Source organism: Perissodus microlepis, chromosome 6 (assembly GCF_051167445.1).
Source record: "Perissodus microlepis isolate ML-2025 ecotype Zambia chromosome 6, ASM5116744v1, whole genome shotgun sequence".
NCBI classification, from domain to species: Eukaryota; Metazoa; Chordata; class Actinopteri; order Cichliformes; family Cichlidae; genus Perissodus; species Perissodus microlepis.
In genome coordinates this window covers 18,440,913-18,463,378 of record NC_140466.1, presented here as the reverse complement: position 1 = coordinate 18,463,378, position 22,466 = coordinate 18,440,913, and the positions used below count along the sequence as shown (strand labels likewise).

General features: G+C 38.8%; 2 protein-coding genes across 2 annotated transcripts; both read right to left on the bottom strand.

The window, feature by feature from the left end:
• Positions 1 to 78: 78 nt before the first annotated feature.
• On the bottom strand, positions 79 to 8,061 carry hpf1 (histone PARylation factor 1). Its single transcript, XM_084931259.1, has 8 exons — positions 7,945 to 8,061; positions 6,898 to 7,081; positions 5,774 to 5,960; positions 5,464 to 5,562; positions 3,658 to 3,811; positions 2,808 to 2,895; positions 786 to 958; positions 79 to 409 (listed from the first exon to the last, which is right to left on the bottom strand). Exons 1-8 carry the CDS (start codon positions 7,981 to 7,983, stop codon positions 275 to 277), a joined length of 1,059 nt encoding a protein of 352 aa, XP_084787385.1. The 5' UTR covers positions 7,984 to 8,061; the 3' UTR covers positions 79 to 274.
• Positions 8,062 to 8,368: 307 nt separating this feature from the next.
• On the bottom strand, positions 8,369 to 22,283 carry pde5aa (phosphodiesterase 5A, cGMP-specific, a). Its single transcript, XM_084931242.1, has 21 exons — positions 22,198 to 22,283; positions 19,903 to 20,187; positions 18,964 to 19,630; positions 18,175 to 18,258; positions 17,960 to 18,040; positions 17,752 to 17,841; positions 17,506 to 17,658; positions 17,289 to 17,356; positions 17,040 to 17,188; positions 16,423 to 16,598; positions 16,255 to 16,305; positions 15,620 to 15,766; positions 14,706 to 14,834; positions 13,604 to 13,698; positions 13,349 to 13,436; positions 13,045 to 13,145; positions 12,863 to 12,940; positions 11,705 to 11,768; positions 11,528 to 11,602; positions 9,392 to 9,475; positions 8,369 to 9,210 (listed from the first exon to the last, which is right to left on the bottom strand). The coding sequence occupies exons 2-21, from the start codon at positions 20,178 to 20,180 to the stop codon at positions 9,049 to 9,051; spliced, it is 2,820 nt and encodes a 939-aa protein (XP_084787368.1). The 5' UTR covers positions 20,181 to 20,187; positions 22,198 to 22,283; the 3' UTR covers positions 8,369 to 9,048.
• Between the last annotated feature and the right edge of the window lie 183 nt (positions 22,284 to 22,466).

The following is a 22,466-nucleotide window of genomic DNA, read 5'->3' as shown; positions in this document are numbered from 1 at the left end:
TGGACATTTGCTCAGATTAGGCTGGATACAAAAATCAAACAGGTTTAAAAAAAAAAAAAAAAAAAAAGTAGAAATATATATATTTAAAAAAAAGCTTTATTGAACAGCTACCTTTTACAAACAAGACAACACTGAACTGTTTCCAGTTAGTGACAGCAGCACAAATCCACCAAAAACATCAGCAATGACAAACAACAGAAGACAAGAACACATGGTGGGAAAGCTTATAAAGAGCTAGAACAGAAATGTACTTCTGAATATTTTTTTTTTTGTTTTAATGTGGAGAGAGTTGGTCTATGTTGTCATGGATACGACTTGACAGATGGGTCTCCAAAATTTCCCCAAACAAGTTCCTTTTCAGTAAGTTGTAAGCCATGGGCAAAAGTTGCTTGATAACCTTGTGGAAGTACTGTAAGAGAGAGAGAGAGAGAAAATCAAAGAGAAATGATTTATATCCCCAAAATCCAGTCCTTAAAAAGTTTTGAAAATTCAGTTCTTTGTATGGGACAAAGCATTAGTTCCCAACTTGTGTTTATTCTATTTAACTTAAATGTATGTGCAACATTAAACCACTAATAGTTCTAGTATAGCCACTAAAAGTTTGATGTCCCCTGTTTTTGATTTGTTGTGTTTTGTTTTAAATATGTCAAAGAATTAAAACTATCCCATTTTAAATAAGAAATAAGTCGAAAAGAAAAGTTCTTTTTATTTCATAAGTCATCTCAGAAATCACATCAAATCCAAGAAAGAGGATTGCTGAAGAAGCAGTGACTTAGTATACTCACATGAGATCCATAACAGAAGAGGTCTACTCCCAGTTCATAACCCATGCCATAATCGCACTCATCATTAGCAAACTGAACAAATGTTATCATTTCCTGGATCGGTCCAAAAGCTTTGACGCGTTCTTCATCAGTCCGTGCTTCAACAATGGCTTTACAAATTTTCTTGAGACCAGCTTGGACACAAGGGAAGAAACAAATTTGTTATGGAGCGGAGACAAAAAAAAAAAAAAAAAAAAAAATCTCTGCAATCTCCAAAAGTTGATTCTGTTCATCTGGAGGTAGCGTTTTCAGTGGGAGAAACATTTTGTCACTCATCCAAGTGACTTCTTCAGTCTCAGCTGACTGCAGGTTTCCCCAATCTTATAATTGTATGAGTTCCGGTCAATAGCATTGTCTCTTCACTTGCATCCCAGTCACGGAAGCGTTGGAGGTAGTTCGTAAGAGATTACAGGATGACCCCAACCTCAGCAACAGGACCACTCTCAGCATCGACCAAGTGTGTTTGCTGTTGGAACTTTATCTTCATTCCACCTATTTCACATACAAGGGTCAGTTCTACAGGCAGAAACATGGGTGTGCCATGGGTTCCCCAGTTTCACCCATCGTGGCCAATTTGTACATGGAAGAAGTTGAAAAGAGGGCTTTGTTATCCTACCCTGGAATACCACCAAGTCATATGTGGATGACACCTGGATGAAAATCAAATCTCAGGACGTACCACAACTCACGGATCACATGAACTCGGTGGACCAACACATCAAATTCACCAGGGAGGATATGAAAATTGGCAGGTTAGCCTTCTTAGACTGTGAGATTTCCATCAGTAATGGGGAACATCTAAAAGCTGATGTGTACAGTAAACCTACGCATACAGATCAGTATTTAATGTTCGACTCTGACCATCCACTGGAGCATAAACTGGTTGTCATCAGGACGCCACAACATAGAGCCAACACCATCCCCACAGACACAGCGGCCAGGGAAGCAGAAGAACATCACATCAAGAAGGCCCTGAGTAAATGGGGTTATCCCAGCTGGACTTTTGTCAAAGCTGGAAAGGCGCCTAAAGAAAGCTCCAGCCAATCCAGAAGAGAAGGACAACCGCTGACTAAGCAAAAACCTGTAGTGATCCCATATGTGTCAGGAGTATCGGAGCAGTTGAGACGCATTTTTTCTAAACATCGTGTCTCTGTGGCTTTTAAACCCCAAAACACGCTGCGCCAAAAATTGGTCCACCCCAAGGATCCGGCCCCCCGACACAAACAGAGTAACATAGTGTACGCTGTTAAGTGCCAGGAGGATTGCCAGGATTTATACATCGGGGAAACCAAACAACCTCTGGCGAAGCGGATGGCACAACACAGAAGAGCACCTCATCAGACCAGGACTCTGCAGTATTCACACCTACAGGGTGGACACTCTTTCAATGATGAGGATGTACACATCCTGGACAGGGAGGAACGCTGGTTTGAGCGCAAAGTCAAGGAGGCCATTTACGTGAAAAGGGAAAGACCATCTCTGAATAGAGGGCGCTTAAGGGTACATCTTTCGCCATCTTACAATGCTGTGATTGCAACCATTCCCCAACTCTCTGTGAATGGTACTCATGGCCATTGATCAGTGATTGTTGATCAATGGTCATGAGAATTTGCATAATCAAGATGAAGGAACTGACCTCCCAGTCCATTTTTCCTTCAGTGGGCTGGTTTCAGTCATTATGCAAATGTACTGGTTATAAGATTGGGGAAACTTGCAGTCAGCTGAGACTAAAGAAGTCACTTGGATGAGTGACGAAACGTTTCTCCCACTGAAAACGCTACGTCCAGATGAACAGAATCAACTTTTGGAGATTTACTTACCTGGATGATTGAGAATGCATCAAGACATTTCTGCAATCTATATAACCAGTTTATTTCACAGAAGCTAAATTCCTTTATCAAAATTTGTTTACCTCACCAATGAATGAACAAAAGATAAATGGAAAAAACTGGTGTTAAAACAACTTTAAATTTGTAAACTCACCATCTGTTTCTGGAAGTTCCCTATATCCAACATCATTCTTGTCTACAGGTACAACAATACCCGCGCCGTGGAATGTCTTTGTTACGACCTATAGTGTGTAAAAAGTTTTCAAGCATCAATTTTAAGAACACATTTTTTTTTCATATCTATACATTTAATGCTTTTCAAGCAGCATCACTGTTGAATTTTAGAATTAGCATTTTGAATGAGTTCTTTTATTTTGCTGGACAAAGGCTCTATGCTGGAGTAAAGTGAGACGACACTGTGGCCACAAGAAGAAAACATCTAGTTTGTACAATGTGAATCTTAAAATCAAGAGTCAAAAACAGTAATGAATGGCTGTGGTACACTACAATAATATGGTATTCCAGTGCAAAATGCGTCACACAGGGTCAAATTTAGCATATCATTTATTGCAGGGGTGTCAAACATAAGGCCCAGGGGGGAGAATTGGTCAGAGCTGTTGAAGGGTGGCAAAGACTCCAATCCGGCCTGTTGAACAGCTTTGGAAAATGTAAAGGAAGACATAAACATTTGTACTTTTCACTGTATTTTTCAGTTTTACAGTTTTTCCTGCTCATGAATTGTGTCTTGTAAATGTGGAACAGTCAGAGCTACCAGAACTTTTTCTGTAAATGAAATTGGACTTGATCTTTTATTAAGATGTCTCGGGGATTAAATGTGTACATCAATGTCTTTAAAGAAGAAAGTGGAGTTTCGCTCATCCTGTCCACTTAAGATCAAAGTGGGCTATATGCGACCCTAAATGCAAAATGAGTTTGACATCCCTGATTTAATGGGTATTACAAGCGAGGTCTTGGTAATTTTTTTGTTGGCGTGTGCATTTTACCTTCTTGTCTCTCTGCTTCATGTCTTTGGTCTTCTGCTCCAGAGAAAAGCCCAGAGTCTGTGCTTTGTCTCTCAGCTTTGCCTCCAAGGTTTCCAACGCCTCATCCCCAGTTTTCTTACTGCCCCTCTCTTTCCTCTTCCTCAGCAGATACAGGCTGATGGAAGTAAGAACAGCAAATTACAAGACAAAAAGAAGTGACGACAGAAAATTTCATGCAGTAATGTACCTCCACTCTCACACATGAAGTAAAAGGAGGAAAGACAAGAGGGCATATTATGAAAAGTTAAGGATCACCCAATTTGACTGTTTATTTCTGTAAGCATCAAGTTATTGATGGAGTTTTAAGTGGCCAACAAACGCAAATAAACCACAACATTAAAGCCACCACCCTAATACTCTACAATTTCCCCTTGTGCTGAGACCACACCTCAGTGGGTCAGAGCTGTTGAGGGGTGGACTCAACACAAGACCTCAGAAGGCGTTTTGTGGTATCAAGCATCAACAGATTAGCACGACTTCCTTTAAGTCTCCATGCACTCGAGTTTTTTTTCCCAACACATTCAGATGCTCAATCAGGCAGACACAGAAACTCAGTAAGTCAACTTAAAACCTTGAAGCTTTTTACATACTCCTCAAAACATTCCTGAACAGTTTTTGCAGTTAAATGTGGTGCATTATTCTACTATTGTTCCCATGAAAGTTTATTTGTGGTCTGAAGGTTTAGGTGGGTGATATGCATCAAAATAACAACATCCACATAAATACACTTTTAGTAATGTAAGAGTTCAGCAAAGGTACCCTGACTGATCTACAGCTACAAAGCCCCAAACACAACAGGATGCAACGCACTGATGATTCTTGCAACTTTCTAATAGTGCTGGATGATAAAATGATTACAATATTATTTCGAGAAGAAAAAAAATTTAGACCATGATAATAAATGTAGGCTTTACAATTTGATTAGACAGACAATACATATAGCCTATCAGACAGTATTGTAGGGCTGGCTTAACGCCACAGCAGTCAATCATAGTCAACATGTTGCCCATTCCCTCAGAAGACGAAAAAAATAATGTAAACATTACTTGCAAGGACTTGTGAAAAACATGTCAGGCAACTAAGATGTCCTTGTGAGCAGTAAATAAGAAACACTGTCAGTAGTCTGGGAATGGTTTTCTCTATCAGATCAAGCACAGATAAAGCCAGTGTGCAAGGTATAGCACTAACAGGTCCCGACAAAGTCTGGTAACATGACATACCACCTTCATCAAGCATTTCACAATAATACCATTCAAACAAGCATGATGGAATAGTGGAAAGTCCACGCAACAGGTTTTCCTAAAAAGAGTCTTCTTGCATAGCGTTAAATCTGTATCCCTGCCACCAGTTCACCAGAAACTGAAACTGTTCAGTAAAGAAAGAAAAAAAAATGTGTGATTTTTTTTAAAATCCATATCGCCCAGATCTACCTTCCAGTACAGCTGATACTAAGCTCTTCCTGATTTTCCTGAACATAAAAAACAGTTTTCATTTCTCGTGCTTTGGAGGCTGTGACCTTGTTGCTTTTTCAGCATTTGTCCCCCTTCAGATCACTTTTAGAACCTGTTAAACAGTACATACCTAAACACTACATTTAAAAAACAAAACAGTTTATTGTGAAATGTGATGTGGGAAATAAAATCAGCACCATCAGTGGTCACTAATGCACAAGGACTTTTTTGTTCTTGTGCCAAGAATTTGTTTCTTAAGCTGGAAGTTGGATTATATAAAGTGATATATGGTGAGTTTGTGGTGGTTAACACTCACTGGACTGCAGCAAACACGTTGTCCCCCATCTGTGTTATAGTACAGCCCTTCTTGGCTTCATTTTCCCCAACAAACGAAGGGAGGGAGTCTGGAGTATCTCTGGCGGAACAATGAAATTCAGTAAAACAAAACAACAACAAAATCAGAACCACTTGTGCTCATGTACATATTGTTATCACTATTTTCATATTATTTCACACGATGCTCTCTGTCTTCTCGGTAGAGCAAATGTTGGAAGCAGCCTTTGGTGGAAGCTACAAGATACTAATAAAAGCCGATAGTCACACACTTCAGATGTTATGTTCTATACCTGTAGTAACCAATGTGATGCTGGCTGTCCTCACTCCCTGCGAGTATGGTCTGAAACTCTGGTGGGTCATAAAAATATCGCCAGTGAAGGTGGAAGTTCGGCTGGGAATTCTTGGAGTTTTTGTGAGCTCCTGCCAAAATATCAAATGGTCCAACTAGCTGCAATCCCAGCAAGTCTTTCAGAGCACCTACAGAGAGTGACAATATATTGATACAGAAACGAGCTGACACAGAAGCATTACTTAAGTGCAAATTATTGATGAAATATTTTACTAAATAGACACACTGTTTTGTAGCACATATCTTATACACCACATAAGTATCTGAGATGGAGATTTTTCACTCAATGATAAAATGAATCATCTGCACTGCTCAAAAAAACAAAAACAAAAAAATCTTGATGAATACAATAAACTTAAATCTGAGAACAAAACAACACTCAGTGGAAACTGAGTCCACTGTTTTAGGGCTGGATTCAAAAATAACATAAAAAAAAATCAAAGATAAAATTGTTCAGGTGTTCAGTATATTTGACATTTTATAGATGAAATGATCATTGACTGTCAGCTGCTGTACTCTACTGCAGCGTGTACACTACCATTCACCGCAGCACCTTCAAGAACATCTGCAGAAATAATAACAGAACTGGAACATATTGACTCATTACAAATTAAACTTGCATGAAGTCAGGTTTTGAGCCCCACAAGCCAAATGTGGGTTTACAGTTAACACCAAAGTGTTAACCAAATGCTGCTAATTTTGTGTTTGTGAACTAAATCTTTTAGCTAGCTGTTACACTGGCCTTTAAAGCACCGTACAGTACTACAGTATTACAGACGTGATGCTTCTGTCTTCTACTGTGTCATCTGTTTCACACCTGTATTACAGCTCCTAAGTTCATTACAACGATTGAGCATCTAATAGCTAAAAAACAGTTTCTGAATTTCATGTTTAAGTATATTTAATAGGAGATCTGTTCATTTTGAAGTCCTTAACCACCGACTGTCACGTGGAATTTTTTTTGCTTTGAATTACCTCGTCTTTAATGTTCTATTAGACTAAAATACTAAGCAGCATTAAATTCAGCGGTTCCACCCTATGAAGTCTAGTACCACATCATCATACCACAGGGGTTGTCAGTGCAAAGCTCGCTGCAGAATTCCCAGAAGTGGTACAGATCTTCTGGCATTTGAAAACTGTACAACTGCATCAGCTCATCACGTTGCTCCGATTTCACTCCCGATGGCGGCACATCATTGGATTCTTCACTTCGAGCTTTCTTCACCTCTCCATTATTTGTGCCTTTTTCCTAAAGACATGAAAAGCAGGGGAACTCCTCAGCAATACTGCATAGTAAGTTGCCTATTTATGTATTATATCAAGCTCCAAATATCTCATTTTGATTCAGCAGGTTGACAGTAAAACATATTGTGGATACATTGAACCAACCACTATATTATTATAAAAAGAAGCCCCCCCCCCTCCCAAAAAAAAAAAAAAATAAAAAAATATATCGATAAAGGTTATTCAAAACACTTCTATAATAATCATTGAGCATCATGGTCTCCACAGAAGTAGGTCAATATTTACTGCGTGAGAATTAATGCATCGACCTCGCATCAGCAACTAGTGTACAATAAGTACAGCTGTGTCCACTGCCTTGGACTCTGTACCCTGCAGTGGCGTGTACAGTAAGAGTAGGGATCGAAATCTTTTCCAATAGTTGCTCGCAACCTTAGCAAAACGATTTTATGGGGCCATTTATTGGTGTTTAATGGATAAAGGCACCAATCAATGAAGACACCCACAGTGCGCTTGCTGATGCCACACTACACAATCAGTGAATGGGAAAGACGCACAGATATTTCCTAGCTAGCATAAAGGTCCAGTTATGGTGCAGTGCTTTGCATTTAATCAAAGCCAAAGACCCCATTCAGGTATGTGCTGTTAGCATCGCTGAACAAGCTGCTTTGTGGGACCAGCCTGCAGAGCTGCTGCCATGTTGTCGTGTTATCCACTGCTGCTCGGTCAGGCTGCTAAACACTTCTTCACACCGACTTTAACGGCAGCTGCTCTGCTGCACACAGAGCACGGCGTCTCGTTTGGTAAGGCTGCTGTTTTAAACGCATATTCCTGCAACAAACACAGCAGGTCAAAACAAAGCGTATTTACCTGAACGGCTTTGTGTTTTCTTTTTGCGCGCCCTGTCATTTTATTCCTCTTTTTCTCCGTTGAAGTCTTCTTCTGCCAGTCAGCGTCGAGCCGTCGGCAGCAACAGCGCCCTGTTTAAGAGCACCAGTGCCACCCTCAGGCCTGGAATGCAAACGTCCATTCCCCTAAATAATCCAGGTAACAATAACAACAACGCTAATAATAATAATAATAATAATAATAATAATAATAATAATAATAATAATAATAATAATAATAATAATAATAAATTGGCTTACTATACACTCATCTGCCCCCTTTGCCTCTACAGTTCAGCTAAATAACTACTTACTATTAACAAGGTTATGCAAATCATATAGAAGGTATGTAACAATACTTTGAACATTTTAGGCTGGATAATTATTTAAAATGCATGCTGTATATGTGTGGTGAACAATATCTTTATTGCTCAGTTTCAGATGGTGGAAATAACATTAGTTGTTATCAGTTCTGCTAAATTTCAAGATAACCTTGTAAGTCAGAGCCAATAAAGGGGAACAATTAATAGAATTAGCACAGGGTCAAAGTGCTCCAAAGAGCCATTATGGAAAGAAAGTCAAATCAGATAAAAAAAAAAATGTAGATGTCAGTAATCTAATAAAATAAATAGTTGAATACAAGTTCACAAAATTGATTATGTTATAGATCACTGTACTAATTTGATGGTGTGTGGAAAGGAAGCAGTACATTTAAAATACTTGTGCATTTGAAAATCTGGATACAGGTCTTATGAAACTCAGTGTAGCACAGATAAAAATACAAATACAGATATGGTGTGCAAATAATCAAAGTCATTTTTCAGACTTTCAAAGCTTCACTGCTAAATAAACAGATTAATGTAGGATCAATGCGAAGGCAGAGCAGTCCATCCCCTAACTTAACACTCCATACAGAGAGAACATAAATGTGAATGTAGCTTTTGATGTAAAGTACTTTGAGAAGCTATTTAGTACATCTTTACATACAGTAAATGCATTTAATTTGCTATTATATACGTGGCACAATAAGTTATTTGCAATACAAGTGCAGGAATAATCATAACCGTGAGGGCCACTGCATAACATATTAACCAGTTTGCTCATCAAAGTCTTCATGCAGTGATGGGTCTGTACTAATGTTTTCATTGTTTTCTTTTTCTTGTTCATCAGCAAGTTGCAGCCAGTTTTCTCTGTTCTTCTTACACCCATTTAGCAAAGGAGAGCAGGAGTCAAACAGTCTCGATACAGTCTGAGGAAGGCAAAGACAGAGATGGGATTGTTGATAGAACAGTGGAAATTACAACTGATCTTAAGGGAACAAGATGGCAACAAGGTGAATTCTGTGATGAAATCTATAAGGATACATGCATGCAAGTAGAATATACAGTTATCTACACATTGCTTACACAATACCAATAGTAATAACACACCTTGTAGAGTGGATAGCAGACCTCATCAATGTATTCAACTTGCATATACGGCAGTCGAGTGCTGTTTTCTCTGTTCATTATGTCCTAGTGAAAAGTAAGCATAAAGTGGCTGTTAAAAAGCACTTAAAACACTTACAGAAGATCAGATAGAATTGTAAAAGTATGCAGTACTTGAATATGAACATTTATATATGAAGATTAATTCAACCCCAAACACTGCAAGCTACATTAAATTTACTTAACTCTGAATGGGGAAAAATGCATCAGAAATACACAACAGGCTTTATAAAGCTTTATGAATTCAAAGATATTGTTATTTTTGTTATAGTGTAGACAGAGTAACAGTAACATTTTATGAAAACCCCTTTTTTACTCTGTGTAAATAAAATAAGATTTTTTTTTTAAACCACAGTGACAAAAATATGAAGATATTCCAAGACATACCAGTGTTTGTGGTTATGTATTTTTTCAAAGAACAGTCTTTGGCACCGTGATACTGTTATACGACGGGGTAGATGCAATTCTAGCGCAACAAGAAATAGGACAACAGCATGCCGGAAGGGCTTTTAAACTAAAAAAAAATTATCATGAGACTAAAACAAGATATTCACAAATGATTGGATTCTTGTTAGATTTCAATCATGAAAAAATAATATTGATTTAAATTCCTTTTTATGTGCGCACACTTTTTTATCCGGATGTGAGTTCCACTCAACATTTTCAGAATCCTTGGCACACTACTATGGGCTCAAAATGTGGTCATAAATATTTTGTACTTGTAAAAAAGATTTGTGTGTGCGTAAAAAAGATTTGTATGTGTAAAAAGAATTTGTGTGTGGACTTAGCCCAAAAAAACCCCTGCAAGTTACAAGTACGAATTTTGACCCTATTTTTCTTCCTTTCATCTGATTGGTCAATGTCATGTCAATCACAAATGTAACAATCCAATCAGAGAACAGATGGGTTTGGCTGTCGGAGGGGCGCTTTTTTTGAACTGCAGGTCTTTGAAGGGAATAAATGCCCTTTTACATGCCAACCCAGCGTTTTCCTTCACCACCACGAAGGAAAACAGTCTGTGGTCGTCCGAGTTTGGTGATTTTTGTGTCACAGGTCTACGTGTTTAATATAGGGACTTCCACAGCCTTTTCAACAGCGCTGCGGACCACGGGGTGGGGGCGGGCAGTGTTTTGGAAATGACAGTCTTCATTACAAACCTTTCTTCGTTATGAATTAGCATACATGTTTTTATTGAACATTTGAAGAACCAGCAAAAAAAACAGAAACTCTTGTAGAGGACATAAAGTCAGAGATAGAAAAGACAAGGAGCAGGTGCATCTAGTACAGGTAGAGCTGCTGCAAAAACCCACAGAGCCCAGCAGCCAGCGCAACAAATTCTGGATCCTTTGCTTTTAGTTAGCAGTTAGCATTAGCAGCACATCCTGCGTCTGATGTGAAAGGACTTTTATGCTGCGCACTGTGACTCACAGCAATGGTCCCGGGTCAGCCCTGACTTTGTGTTAAACTAATCCTAAAGTAATAATGGTATTTGTAACCACTGATATAGCACAACTTTATCCTTTCAACAGCTGCTGAAAGTTAGGGGACCTAGCTGCTATCAGATATTTATATAGAGATCCTCCAGCTTCAAACTGTATTACCCTTCAAGGACCTGCAGTTCAAAAAAGCGCCCCTCCGACAGCCAAACCCATCTGTTCTCTGATTGGATTGTTACATTTGTGATTGACATGACATTGACCAATCAGATGAAAGGAAGAAAAATAGGGTCAAAATTCGTACTTGTAACTTGCAGGGGTTTTTTTGGGCTAAGTCCACACACAAATCTTTTTTACGCACACACAAATCTTTTTTACACATACAAATCTTTTTTACACACACACAAATTCTTTTTACACATACAAATCTTTTTTACGCACACACAAATCTTTTTTACATATACAAATCTTTTTTACGCACACACAAATCTTTTTTACACATACAAAACTTTTTTACGCACACACAAATTCTTTTTACACATACAAATCTTTTTTACGCACACACAAATCTTTTTTACAAGTACAAAATATTTATGACCACATTTTGAGCCCATACACTACAAATCCTGCAAGCTCCACTTACAATGGGTTTGATTTTGAACTCTTCCCTCTCTTTGTCCCCCTGTGCAAAGAACTCCATGGCAACCAGACTGGCAATCTGTTCGGCGGAAGAGTGAGGTTAAGGTTGCAGTGAAAAAGGATTGAGAGATGAAGCATGAAGTGTTTTATTTTTCATTCAGAGCTACTTTGTGAGACCTACTCTTTTTTGTTCAGGCCAAGGCTTTGTGATAGCAGAGAGGTCACTGGCTGTCATCAGCATTGACCTGTGGGGTAAAGTACAATACAATACAATACAACTTTATTTGTATAGCACATTTAAAAGACCAGTGGTACACCAAAGTGCTTTACAATAAAAACAGGAAAATTAAGACAATAAATAAAAGACTATTAACAAAGTACCACATATGTCATCAGGTTAAGGGCACTAATTATACAACAATAAAAGGGAATATAAGAACAAAGTTACTAAGAACAGATATTGCTAAAAGATAAAGTACATAAATAAGAAATTGAACCAAATATAAAACAGGGACGCTAACTAGATGGAAAAGCTATGTTGAATAAATGAGTTTTTAAACGGGATTTGAAAGATAAAACGGAGTCTGACGCACGGATAGCAATAGGAAGGTTGTTCCACAGATTCAGTGCAACCAGGGCAAAAGCACGGTCACCCCTAGATTTAAGTGTAGATCTAGGCTGAGCCAGGAGTAATTGGGCTGAAGACCTGAGGGCTCGCCCAGGGACATATAAACTAAGAAGATCGACAAGATAACGAGGGGCTAAATTATTTATAATTCTAAAAGTGAGCAACAATATTTTAAATTCAATGCGATATTTTATGGGTAGCCAATGCAACTCAATAAGAACTGGGGTGATAGAGGCATGCTTTCTAGTGCCAGTCAGAAGGCGAGCCGCAGCATTCTGGACGAGCTGAAGTCTGTGAAGGAGAGCGGAGTGAAGACCAAAGTAGAGGGAATTACAGTAATCCAATCTAGAAGTCACAAAAGCATGAATGAGCTTTTCAAGATCTTTATGAGGGACATAGTGCTTAGCCTTAGCAATAAGGCACAGTTGGTAGAAGCTAGATTTGATTACTGAAGACACTTGTTTGTTAAATTTGAAAGAGCTGCCCAGCAGAACCCCTAGGTCACTAACTGAGTCAGAGAAAGAAGTGGCAAAGGAACCAAAGGTATCAGCTGATAGGCCCCTAGGGATATGGTTGCCAAACACCGCAATCTCCGTTTTCTTTTCGTTCAGGATAAGGGATAAAGTAATAGCTTACAACACAGCGCATTCTCTTGGTTTACCGAGCACAACAGTATAATATGCCTCTGATTCTAATTTATGTGATTCTCACCTGAGCAAGTCTCTTTGTTTCTCACTTTTCCAGCTCACTCCGCTTTTGTTAGCAAGAGAAAAGAACTCCTTTCTTCTTCTGAAAAAAAAAAAAAAAACAGCCAGAAGAAACATGGGTTAAAATAAGACTGACTTAATGTGTAATCTACGTCTTCTATGACATTTTTAATGTTTCAGACGTACTCCATGTAGACGGTCAGGTCTGTGGCAAGGATTGCCCTTTTGATTAAGTGTAATAGAGCTTTGTGCTCTTCAGCAGACAGACCGCTAAGAATCTGACTCCCCTGGAAGATGATGAGAGAGAGAAAGAAAGTAAAGTAAATTGAAGACTACAAGTTCACACACAGAGATCAAAATAATCTAATTATTTCACAAGTGGAATGATTGCAGAATAATAGATATAGTATATGAGCTTCATTTGAACGTCCTGTTGTGTGCATGCAAACATAACTTATAAGTTGAAAAAAAAAGATTTCTTGCATCTTACAGTGTTGTTTAGGATGAAGACACACAGGTTGTAGTGGTGGTTCTCAAGAGAGGAGTGTCCATATAGCTGAGCTAAAGGCTGATGAGTCCTGAGAGAAAAAAGAAAGAAAAAATACGGACTGAATATAAGTAGGCAGTGACTAATAAGTGTTATGGATAGTACAAATCAAAATAAATACACATAATTATGGTCTAGATAATTCAAAGTAAAAATAAGTAATGGAGTAAATGTGAGAGATGAAGAAGTAACATTTACCTTTCTATGAAGGAATTATTAACTCCTCTGTGATCGACATCATGATTCAGAGTGGCTATCATCAACGCTAAGATCTCCAGACGAGAAAAAATGGTCTAACATATGAACAGAAAGAAACAGGTTGTAATAATGAAGAACATTATTTTTCTGCATTTTATAATTGAACGCTTTATAGGAAAAAAATAGTAATTGAGAAAATAATCATCTGCACATGTATATATTGCACATTTCATGTGCTACACAAAATAAAAGAAAGTTTGTATCAATAGGTGGATCATGAGCTGTCAAAAGTCGATAATAAAAGTTTCTAACAGATAAGATGATAAAGGACCAACCCCAATTGGAGCTGAAGTCTATGGATCCCTACACATGAGTATATGTAAGGGTAAAAAACAGGAAGCAGGAATTTATGGATAGTTGATGATGCAAAATCTCTAAATCATTTTTAATTATTTTTTGTATTTTAATTGTATTTAAATAATCTCTAATCTAAAAGAATTAAGTGATAAGACAGTAAAATGTTAGATAGTAATGTCATTTTCTATCTGAACAAATACTGAATAAAAAATGTGTAACTGTAATTCTACTATTCAATGTTTGATGTAAAAGAAATGAAGTACGACAAATGATACTTCCATTTTAGTGTTTCTAATACCAGTCAGTGTCTTCATTGAATATCCCACATAATTAAGCTCCAAACTATAACAGATACAAATATACATAACAGATACAGCCTGGTCCTGGTACAGAGACCCCCAGAGTGGCCATATTCGTGGATCTCCAAAAAGCTTAAAACACTGGTGAGTGAATGGCAGAAATCACTTGAGTTGAGCCGTAGGCATGTGTCTGATTGTTACAGACAGCAGGTAAGAGGTTTTGGCAAGATCTAAAATTAATCCTCTTCCAAACAGTTAAGAGCGCTGAGTATGGAAGGACAACCCTGGCAGTCCTCAACTGACTCCTCCCAAAACTTCTGAGGACAGACGAAACTCCGGCGGCATTATGCAAATGTCACAGTGTGACACATAGAATGGATTGTAAACAAAATTATAATTATAGCAACTACAGACCCACTCTGCTTTTACCACAAACTAACACTAACCTGGAGTTGGTCTGTTGCCATGAGCATTGCAAACATGCTTTGAGCAGTGCTCACTGCATGGTGCCAGTTGTGGTAGGGCACGTTGTTCCTGTAGCCACGTTTCACAGTCAAAACCCACTGGCAAAGACTCTGGAAGGATGAGATATGTAAAATTGATAAATAATAGAAATTGAGAATATTTAAGGTATTAGGTGATTCTATTGTGCTTTTCTAGTTTGTCAGTAGTGAAATTCCTGTAACTCAAAGAGACATATTGAACTACATATTGTCAAATGTAAGAGCTAATAAGATAATACTAAAATATCCATTATGAACTCATATTCTCCTCTCTCACAGGTCCTTTTCCCACTAACGTGATTCCTGTTTTGGTGCCTTAGATAAGGTGGAGTTAATGAAATGAAAAAAAAGACCAATGCCAGTGAAACAAGCTTGAACCACCACAGAACCCCAGGGTTTCACAGTCCTTAACATCAGTAGCTACACAGCAGGATTTTACCAAGAAATTCACAGATAATTTGCAGATGCAGTTTGCAGATTTTGACAGAGAAGCTTTTCTTCTTACCAAAATCTCTTTACCCCAACTTTTAAAATGGAACATTGTGAAATGCTTAGTTATTAAACTTTGAATTTTGTGCTTGTTCAAAAGGCACAAAAGCCAAACTGGCTTCACACTAACACTGATACAAGCACTATCCTGTATCCTGATTGAAAAAAAAGATGTAAAAGAAGCATGATGTGTATGAAAAAGGATTTTTGAATTTATGAATACTTATGAAACAAGCCTATTAATGTCATTTCGTTCTAAAACAAACAAACAAACAAACAAAAATTTACTTAAACAACTTAACTGCCCTGTTTCCTCATTTATATGATAAAGAAAATAATGCTACTAATATTAATAGAAGCTGAGCTACCTTGTAGTCTATGTTAAAATCCTGCACCAAATTGAGATCCAGGAACATGCGAATCGTGGATTGTGTTGTCGCGTCTTCTGGCACGCCGAAACCAGAGAAATGGAAGTCTAGAATATTCAGCAATTCAGCAGAAGGAATGGTGGCCTCCTAAAAACACAACCAATAAAAGAAATTGAAATGTACTCTTCAGGACGTTCAAGCACAAACACACACAAAGAAAATAGAACTTGAGCTCTTTTCCTCAGTTTACCTAAGTGTGTAAACACAGAAAACCCATCTAGCTTTAACATGGGTGAGGAGGTTACCTTAACCTTTGCACTCACATTCAGTGATAGCAGCTGATCAAGAACTTTAAGTTGTTAGGGCATTAGTTCTACAATAGCATTAAAGCCTGTAAATCTGGCCTCTTGGAACAAAGTAAGGGTTGATTGCATGACTACTGCCATAGTGATTAAAAAAATAGGAAGAGTGGAGAAGGAAGGCATTTAACAGAAAGAACAAGGTATATGAAAGAAAAGGGAACAAATGTGTGCACTATTCACTTTAAATCACTATTTACATGCATGATGCCACGCTGTAACAGGGATAAACTGGATAAAAAGAGAAAGGCTGATTTCTTCCAAAGAAAGATTCACCTGCAATGCCTGGATTTCCTGCTCTGCTGCAGTGATGTGGTAGGCAAGGACCTGCACAATTACAATAAACAAAGAAAACTCAGAAACAAAACTTTAAGATTTGTTAATGTATGAATTGTTTTTCTGACTCTTCTCTAACTTACTAATTGGGCAAGATAGTGTTCTCACCTCCTGTGTGACCTCTATACTGGCCCTCCGCTCCTCAGTGATCTGGACTGCCTGAGCATACTGTAGAGCCAGGCCACAATACACTGCCAGGTCTTCCAGAAGGCGCTCGTCATATCGGTTAAAGACTTCCATTTCATCTGAGTCTCTGCTTTGTTTGTTCATCAGCTGGCACACAGCTAAATGACATTAAAAGACAGATGGTTGTGTAGCTTGAGCACAAAGTTCTTCAAATTATGTTTTTGTTTTTAACACATAGTCTAGTTGCTTTCTGTGGTAAAGCTGAGATAGGCAACTTGTTTTTGGAATCACTGGGGAAAAAAATCACAATAATAATCTCAGCATCTAAATATTCAATTGGCTAGAAAAGATAACTGGATTAAAAACTGAAACAATTTTATAAAATGTCCAGATCTGGTCTTCTCAGAGCAGATCACAGTAAGTAGTATAAAGTGGTATGAAGACTGAAAAGGTCTAAACAGTAAGTAAGGATTTCTAGCTGTGAAAGGTCACTGCAAATCATCTGTGAAACCTATTATTTTATATTATTTCATACTATTATTTATTTTCAAATGCTATCCTGTTTACAATGTTTATTGCCATTCAAGAAAGGAACTTACCGATAACATTTTCAGATTTCTCATTTCTAACTGGGCAGCAGATGAGACTCCTTTTCAGTTCATCAGAACTCTTCGACATATTAAGTGTTTCCATAGAAGTCAGGGTTCGAAAGGCATATGATGGATCTATATTCCTGAGGTCATGCTCCCTGAAAAATTATACTTTCAAATTACAAAACCCCCCAAATATCCCATATTTGTTTTAAAAGTAAATCAACAGCAAGGACTTGCAAAGTCTCCGGACAATACCTTCTGTAGATCTGGCAGGTTGATCCCAGCTCCTCACATTCCAAATGTATAACTCTTGAGAATAAAGTCTGTAATCAAAAGACAAAAATGAAAAACAAAACAAAACAAAACAAAAAAAAAAAGAAAACATTGTGTATGGCTAAAATATTGTACTATATTCTGAACAGACAAAGTAATGGAAAACAAGGAAATTGAGCAGGATGTCAAGATAATGTACCTTTTCTTCAGTGTCTGAAGTTTGCTCACTGGGGATAAAGATGGTGCAGTATTGAGCAAGTGTAAAGGGCATGATGGTGGCAGCCATCTTACTCAGCATAACTTCAAGGGAATGGTGCTCCTTTGATAGTACTTGTGCCATCTCTATCAAAGCCTGGACCACACACACACACATATGCATGAAGATATTACTTAGATATACATGTTACAAGGCAAAAAACGATTTTAAATTGTTCTCTGGCTTTACCTTACTGCGTTTAGCCTCTTGTCTCGCACCTTCATACAGCTGGACATTATCCAGGACAGTCCCCAACACATCCATGTGATTTGACAACACCTTAAAACAAAATCAAACGTGTATTTATCGGTGGTAAGCATTAAGACAAGGCAAATATCTGACATTATAAATAATGTATAATAGAAAAAAATCTCCATACTAATGTCCAATCCCTCACCTTTTCATCAATGTTTGTGAAAACAGAACGTGATCCATCGCAACTATTTCTTTTGTTGATCATTAGCAGAACACCTAAAACCTGTTCAAAAAAAGAAAACGTTTTATTTTCATCCAATCTATATTTAAAATTCTGTTATGACAATGGACAATATGCCACTGAAAAATCCACAGGACATTTACATTAGTTAAAGGTATTTGCAACGGCACACATACCTCTCCCCTGTGGTTGCCGATAGGAACACTCAGAACCGTCCTGATCTTTGATGTTTGATCATTGGCTAAGTTGAATCTGGGGTCCTGTTGGGAAAATAAGGAAAACATAAGTGCATGTAAGAGGATCACTTAATATTAATTACTTAACAGCAACATGTTTTAAACATATCCTATCCAACAGTCTTATGTATGTTAGATATTTGTGGCAACTGAGTAGCAACAGACTTTAATACCTAAACTAACTTTATTCTCTTCATAACCCTTTGTTGTTAAGCTATTGGGTCAGCGCTGTTCATCAGCTTTAGCCACATCTGACCAAAAATACCCACACTTCTCAGGATGCTTGGCATCTACCAAGTTATTAGGGCCAACCCATGCACACCCATGCTGACTGGGTTTACCTGGTGTTCAACTCTTCCAGGCACACATTCCTAATCACCTTACTTGTGAGGGCAAGAAGAGCTGCTGTGACCACCACCTGTAAGCCTTTTAGACAGCTTTGGCATGAATCTACTTTTGTGGGGGTGTATGTGTGGGCATGTGCGAGGAAAGGACAGTAATCCAAGGTTTATCACTGGAAGCAGTCACTAAAAGGATTAAAAGAAACTGCGTCATCAGGGATTCCCTATCAGGCTTTTTCAAATAGCCATGTCATCATCTCAAAACAGACTTCCAGGAAATGGGTGACTCATTAAACACGCAGTCCTCATTTCTGATTTTTAATCCCTCACCTGTGCCCTGGAACATGGGAGTTAAGCGTACATGTACAATCATGACATCAACATTTACCTCAGATGCATCTCTTAGATTTATTGGTGAAGCTGTAGCCATTACGCATCCCATGATCCCTTTTACCAGTTCTAGATGAGCTTGGCTGTATGGGTTTCCCTCATTCAAGTGCCCCAGTGATGTTAGGGCTATCACGTCTTCCAAGCTACTCCTTCCACCACAGTGTTTCCGTACAAGAGAGAGCGAACCACCCTCTGCTCCCAGTAGCTCCCCAACATGGATCACAGCCCCCTGGCAGAGCTCTGCTAAAGAACCCATACAGCTTAGGCCTTCTCCTAGGAGCCCCATCATCCAAGGGCAGCCGTCACCATGACCACATGATGTGGGTGGAAAAAACTGTGGAGGGTGGGGTAAGCTAGATGAGCAGGGGCAAACGGGAGCTCGTGGTTGACAGGGAGAAAACTGAAAATGGGAACAACGAGGTAAGCAGAGAGAGCATGGTGAATGGCTTCCTTTAACATCTGGACCAAAGTGGTCCATCCATTCAGGGACACTGAGATTTGAAGCGAGGCGTCTGTCTGTCAAAGTTAAAACGTTCAGGTCTGAGCTTCTCAATGGGGAAGAATTTCTCCGATAAGGTGCCTTCATGAGCGCCTCGGAATGGTCAGAGCTCCTCCTTTGAAACCTTGACAGAAGTGGGGACATCTCTGTCTGTGGACAACTGACCCTGAAATCATACACAGATTACATGATTTATTTAAAAGCAAAACTAAAATAAAGTACTTAAAATTTGTATAATAAGTATTAAACGTATATGTGGAAACATAATTTTATCTAATGCAGCTTATATTTTCATTACTAATAAAGTGTTCACCTTTACAAGCGTTTTATCCAACAAAAGTTTGTTAAAAATGTTTTAATCGCACATTATAATTCTGAGGGATCTGAGTAATTTGAGTTTCAGCTAAAACTGTAGAGGTATAAAATGTAAACTCTTACGCTGAGGTTCTGCGTAAAAAGTAAGCCCTTGTGAAGTCGGAGTGGTCATCCAACCATGCGTCCTCTTGGTAGCTTGTCGTACCATCTCCAAACTTCCTGCTACGCAACCTCGACCTTGGACTCCACAGTGGGGAGAAGAACCAACCCGTGCCTTGCACCATCGGCGAGTCGCTCACGATTTCCCTGCGGATCGACTCCGCGCCAGCGTCCGGAGATGCCCCAGGAGTTACGCTGCCAGGCTCCATGGACTCTAGCGCTTCAGAGTGAAGGCAGGGCATCCCCTCGCTCAGGTAAATCGAGAAAAGATCGGGTAAACTCAGTTTTTACGCCCAGTGAGCTATCTAAGAGAAACACCTCGAACGCGAGGAGGCAGAAAGTAAGACAGACTAACGACTTGCCTGAGAGCAGAGCATAAAGAGCCCGTGAAAACGATTGCGTCAAGGTAATCCCTTGACCTTTATTTAGCCGATATCCACTAAAGGAACCTGGTTAAATGGATTTGCTCTAACCCCGGGCTCGTACATGTTATGAACTCGTCATTTAAATTTAACACCTGTGTCCAAGTGTCCAAAAAAGTAAATATCTTAGAACTAGAAAAACCAACCTATTGTATATCACAATAGGTTGGTTTTTCTAGTTCTAAGATATTTACAATAACAAAAAAGCACCAACATGTCCTAATTTAAATAGTAAATAATAGGTTAATCCTAATTATCTGGCTTGAAGTACAGAACGAGCAATAAAACCAAGTAAAAAGGACAAAATATGGTTTAATCATCACTTACGTGATGTGGATAAACTATAAATTAACCTTTAAGCTTTATGAAAAAAAAGCACGATAGGTGATCACATGATCAGCAAATATTTGAGCTTCGCAATTTAGACCTTTAGAATTAAAACAAATAACCAAGAACAACACAAACACAGTCAGATATCATTACAGATTTATAGCATTAACTGGACATTAGAAGATTATTTCACACTGTGCTAATATGTTACAAAATAGTACTTTGTCCTCTTAAACAAGAAATAAATTTGAGTAAAATGTAACTGAAATATATAAAATCAAAAGTTTCTTTTATTTAAATAATTAATGATGGAGCAAAATAGGCTTGGTGTAAACTGAATACCAACTGTATACCAGTCAAGTACATTTCATTTAACCAGATTCTGTTAAATACATTTATACGTGCAACATAAGTACAACATAACATAAATTGTACTCCTTGCAAAAAAAAAAAAAAAAAAGCCGTGCTGTAATAAGAAAGGGCAGACATTCTTTGACTGATATCTTGTTTATCCTTTTCTTATCATGTTTTATTTTCTGGAGACAAATAACTGAAATTGTTGCGACATACCATCAATTGGTGTGTGAGGTTTTTTTTTTTTAAGTTTCTTTTAAATAATTTTTCTTTCATCTGTTTAAATTGCTCTGCAGTCCTCAATATTATTTTTATTTTGGACAGAAAACTGCATGCTGGTATGTGCCACTCAGTATTTAAGGGCTCCCTCTGCTGGTCTTGGGTACTTCTCATCACCTGCAGTGGGTGGATCCTCCAGTGACAGCTATACTGTGATTGGCTGCTCCAGTAGGAGGCTGCCATGACACATTGGATGCTGCACAGATCCACAGCATCAGCAGGCAACGGACCTCCATCCTCCTCGTTATCCCTCTCTCTTTCTCTTTTTTCTCCTCCTTTGCCTCTCCTCCTCTCACTACTACCCCTGCTCTCTCTTCTCTGTCCCTTCTCCTCCCACTTGGAAAGACACGCAGGCCTGTTTGAGTACACTGCAGCAGAGGTCCATTAACACAACAGCAGCAGGAATAGCAGCAGCAGCGACAGCAGCAGGCGGACTGGTAGGTGTGCTGAGGCCTGTCTCCCTCCTTATTGCAGCACAGGCAAGACATCGCATTCTCCTCTGATCACTGTCAAGGACTATCTTTTTGACAAGTGTGCGTGCATGTGAGAGCAGGAATCTGGCAAGTAGTCAAAGAGGACTACCACACCCTGGGAACATTATTACCAGTGGTAGGGCTGAATGTAGCAGCTGATATTTTCATTCTCATGCTATGTTCATTATGTACTTATTTCTGAGCTTAAACACAAGGATTCATCTTTTGCTTTTCTCTGCTCTAGTTGTTTGTTGCTTTTCCTTCATTCTACAGCACTGTGATTTGATTCAGCACCCACTAGGCCTTGTTCGTCTACACACGTGTCTTTGCTAATGAATGCATTGAATGTCTAACTAAGGTCACATCATTTGCCATGCTGTGCGCACATATTGTCGGCCTACCTAATGACAGCCTTCGTCTTTCCTTTCCAAAGCTGTCTTCATCACCAGCCTCTCCATCCACCTTTCTCTCTTCTGTCCTCCTGCATCTTAATTTCCTCTCACTCCCATTCCTCTTTCTTAAAACCTTCTTCCTCCTTCCCCCGCCCCTTGCATTCCAGTCTCAATCTCTTCGACGTGCCTGTTCTTCTTCCTGCCGGCTGGTTTCCCAGGATGCCTTTTTCCAGGCCGCTCCGTTAGGCCCTACCAGCATGGGCGGAGACTGGGTGGGG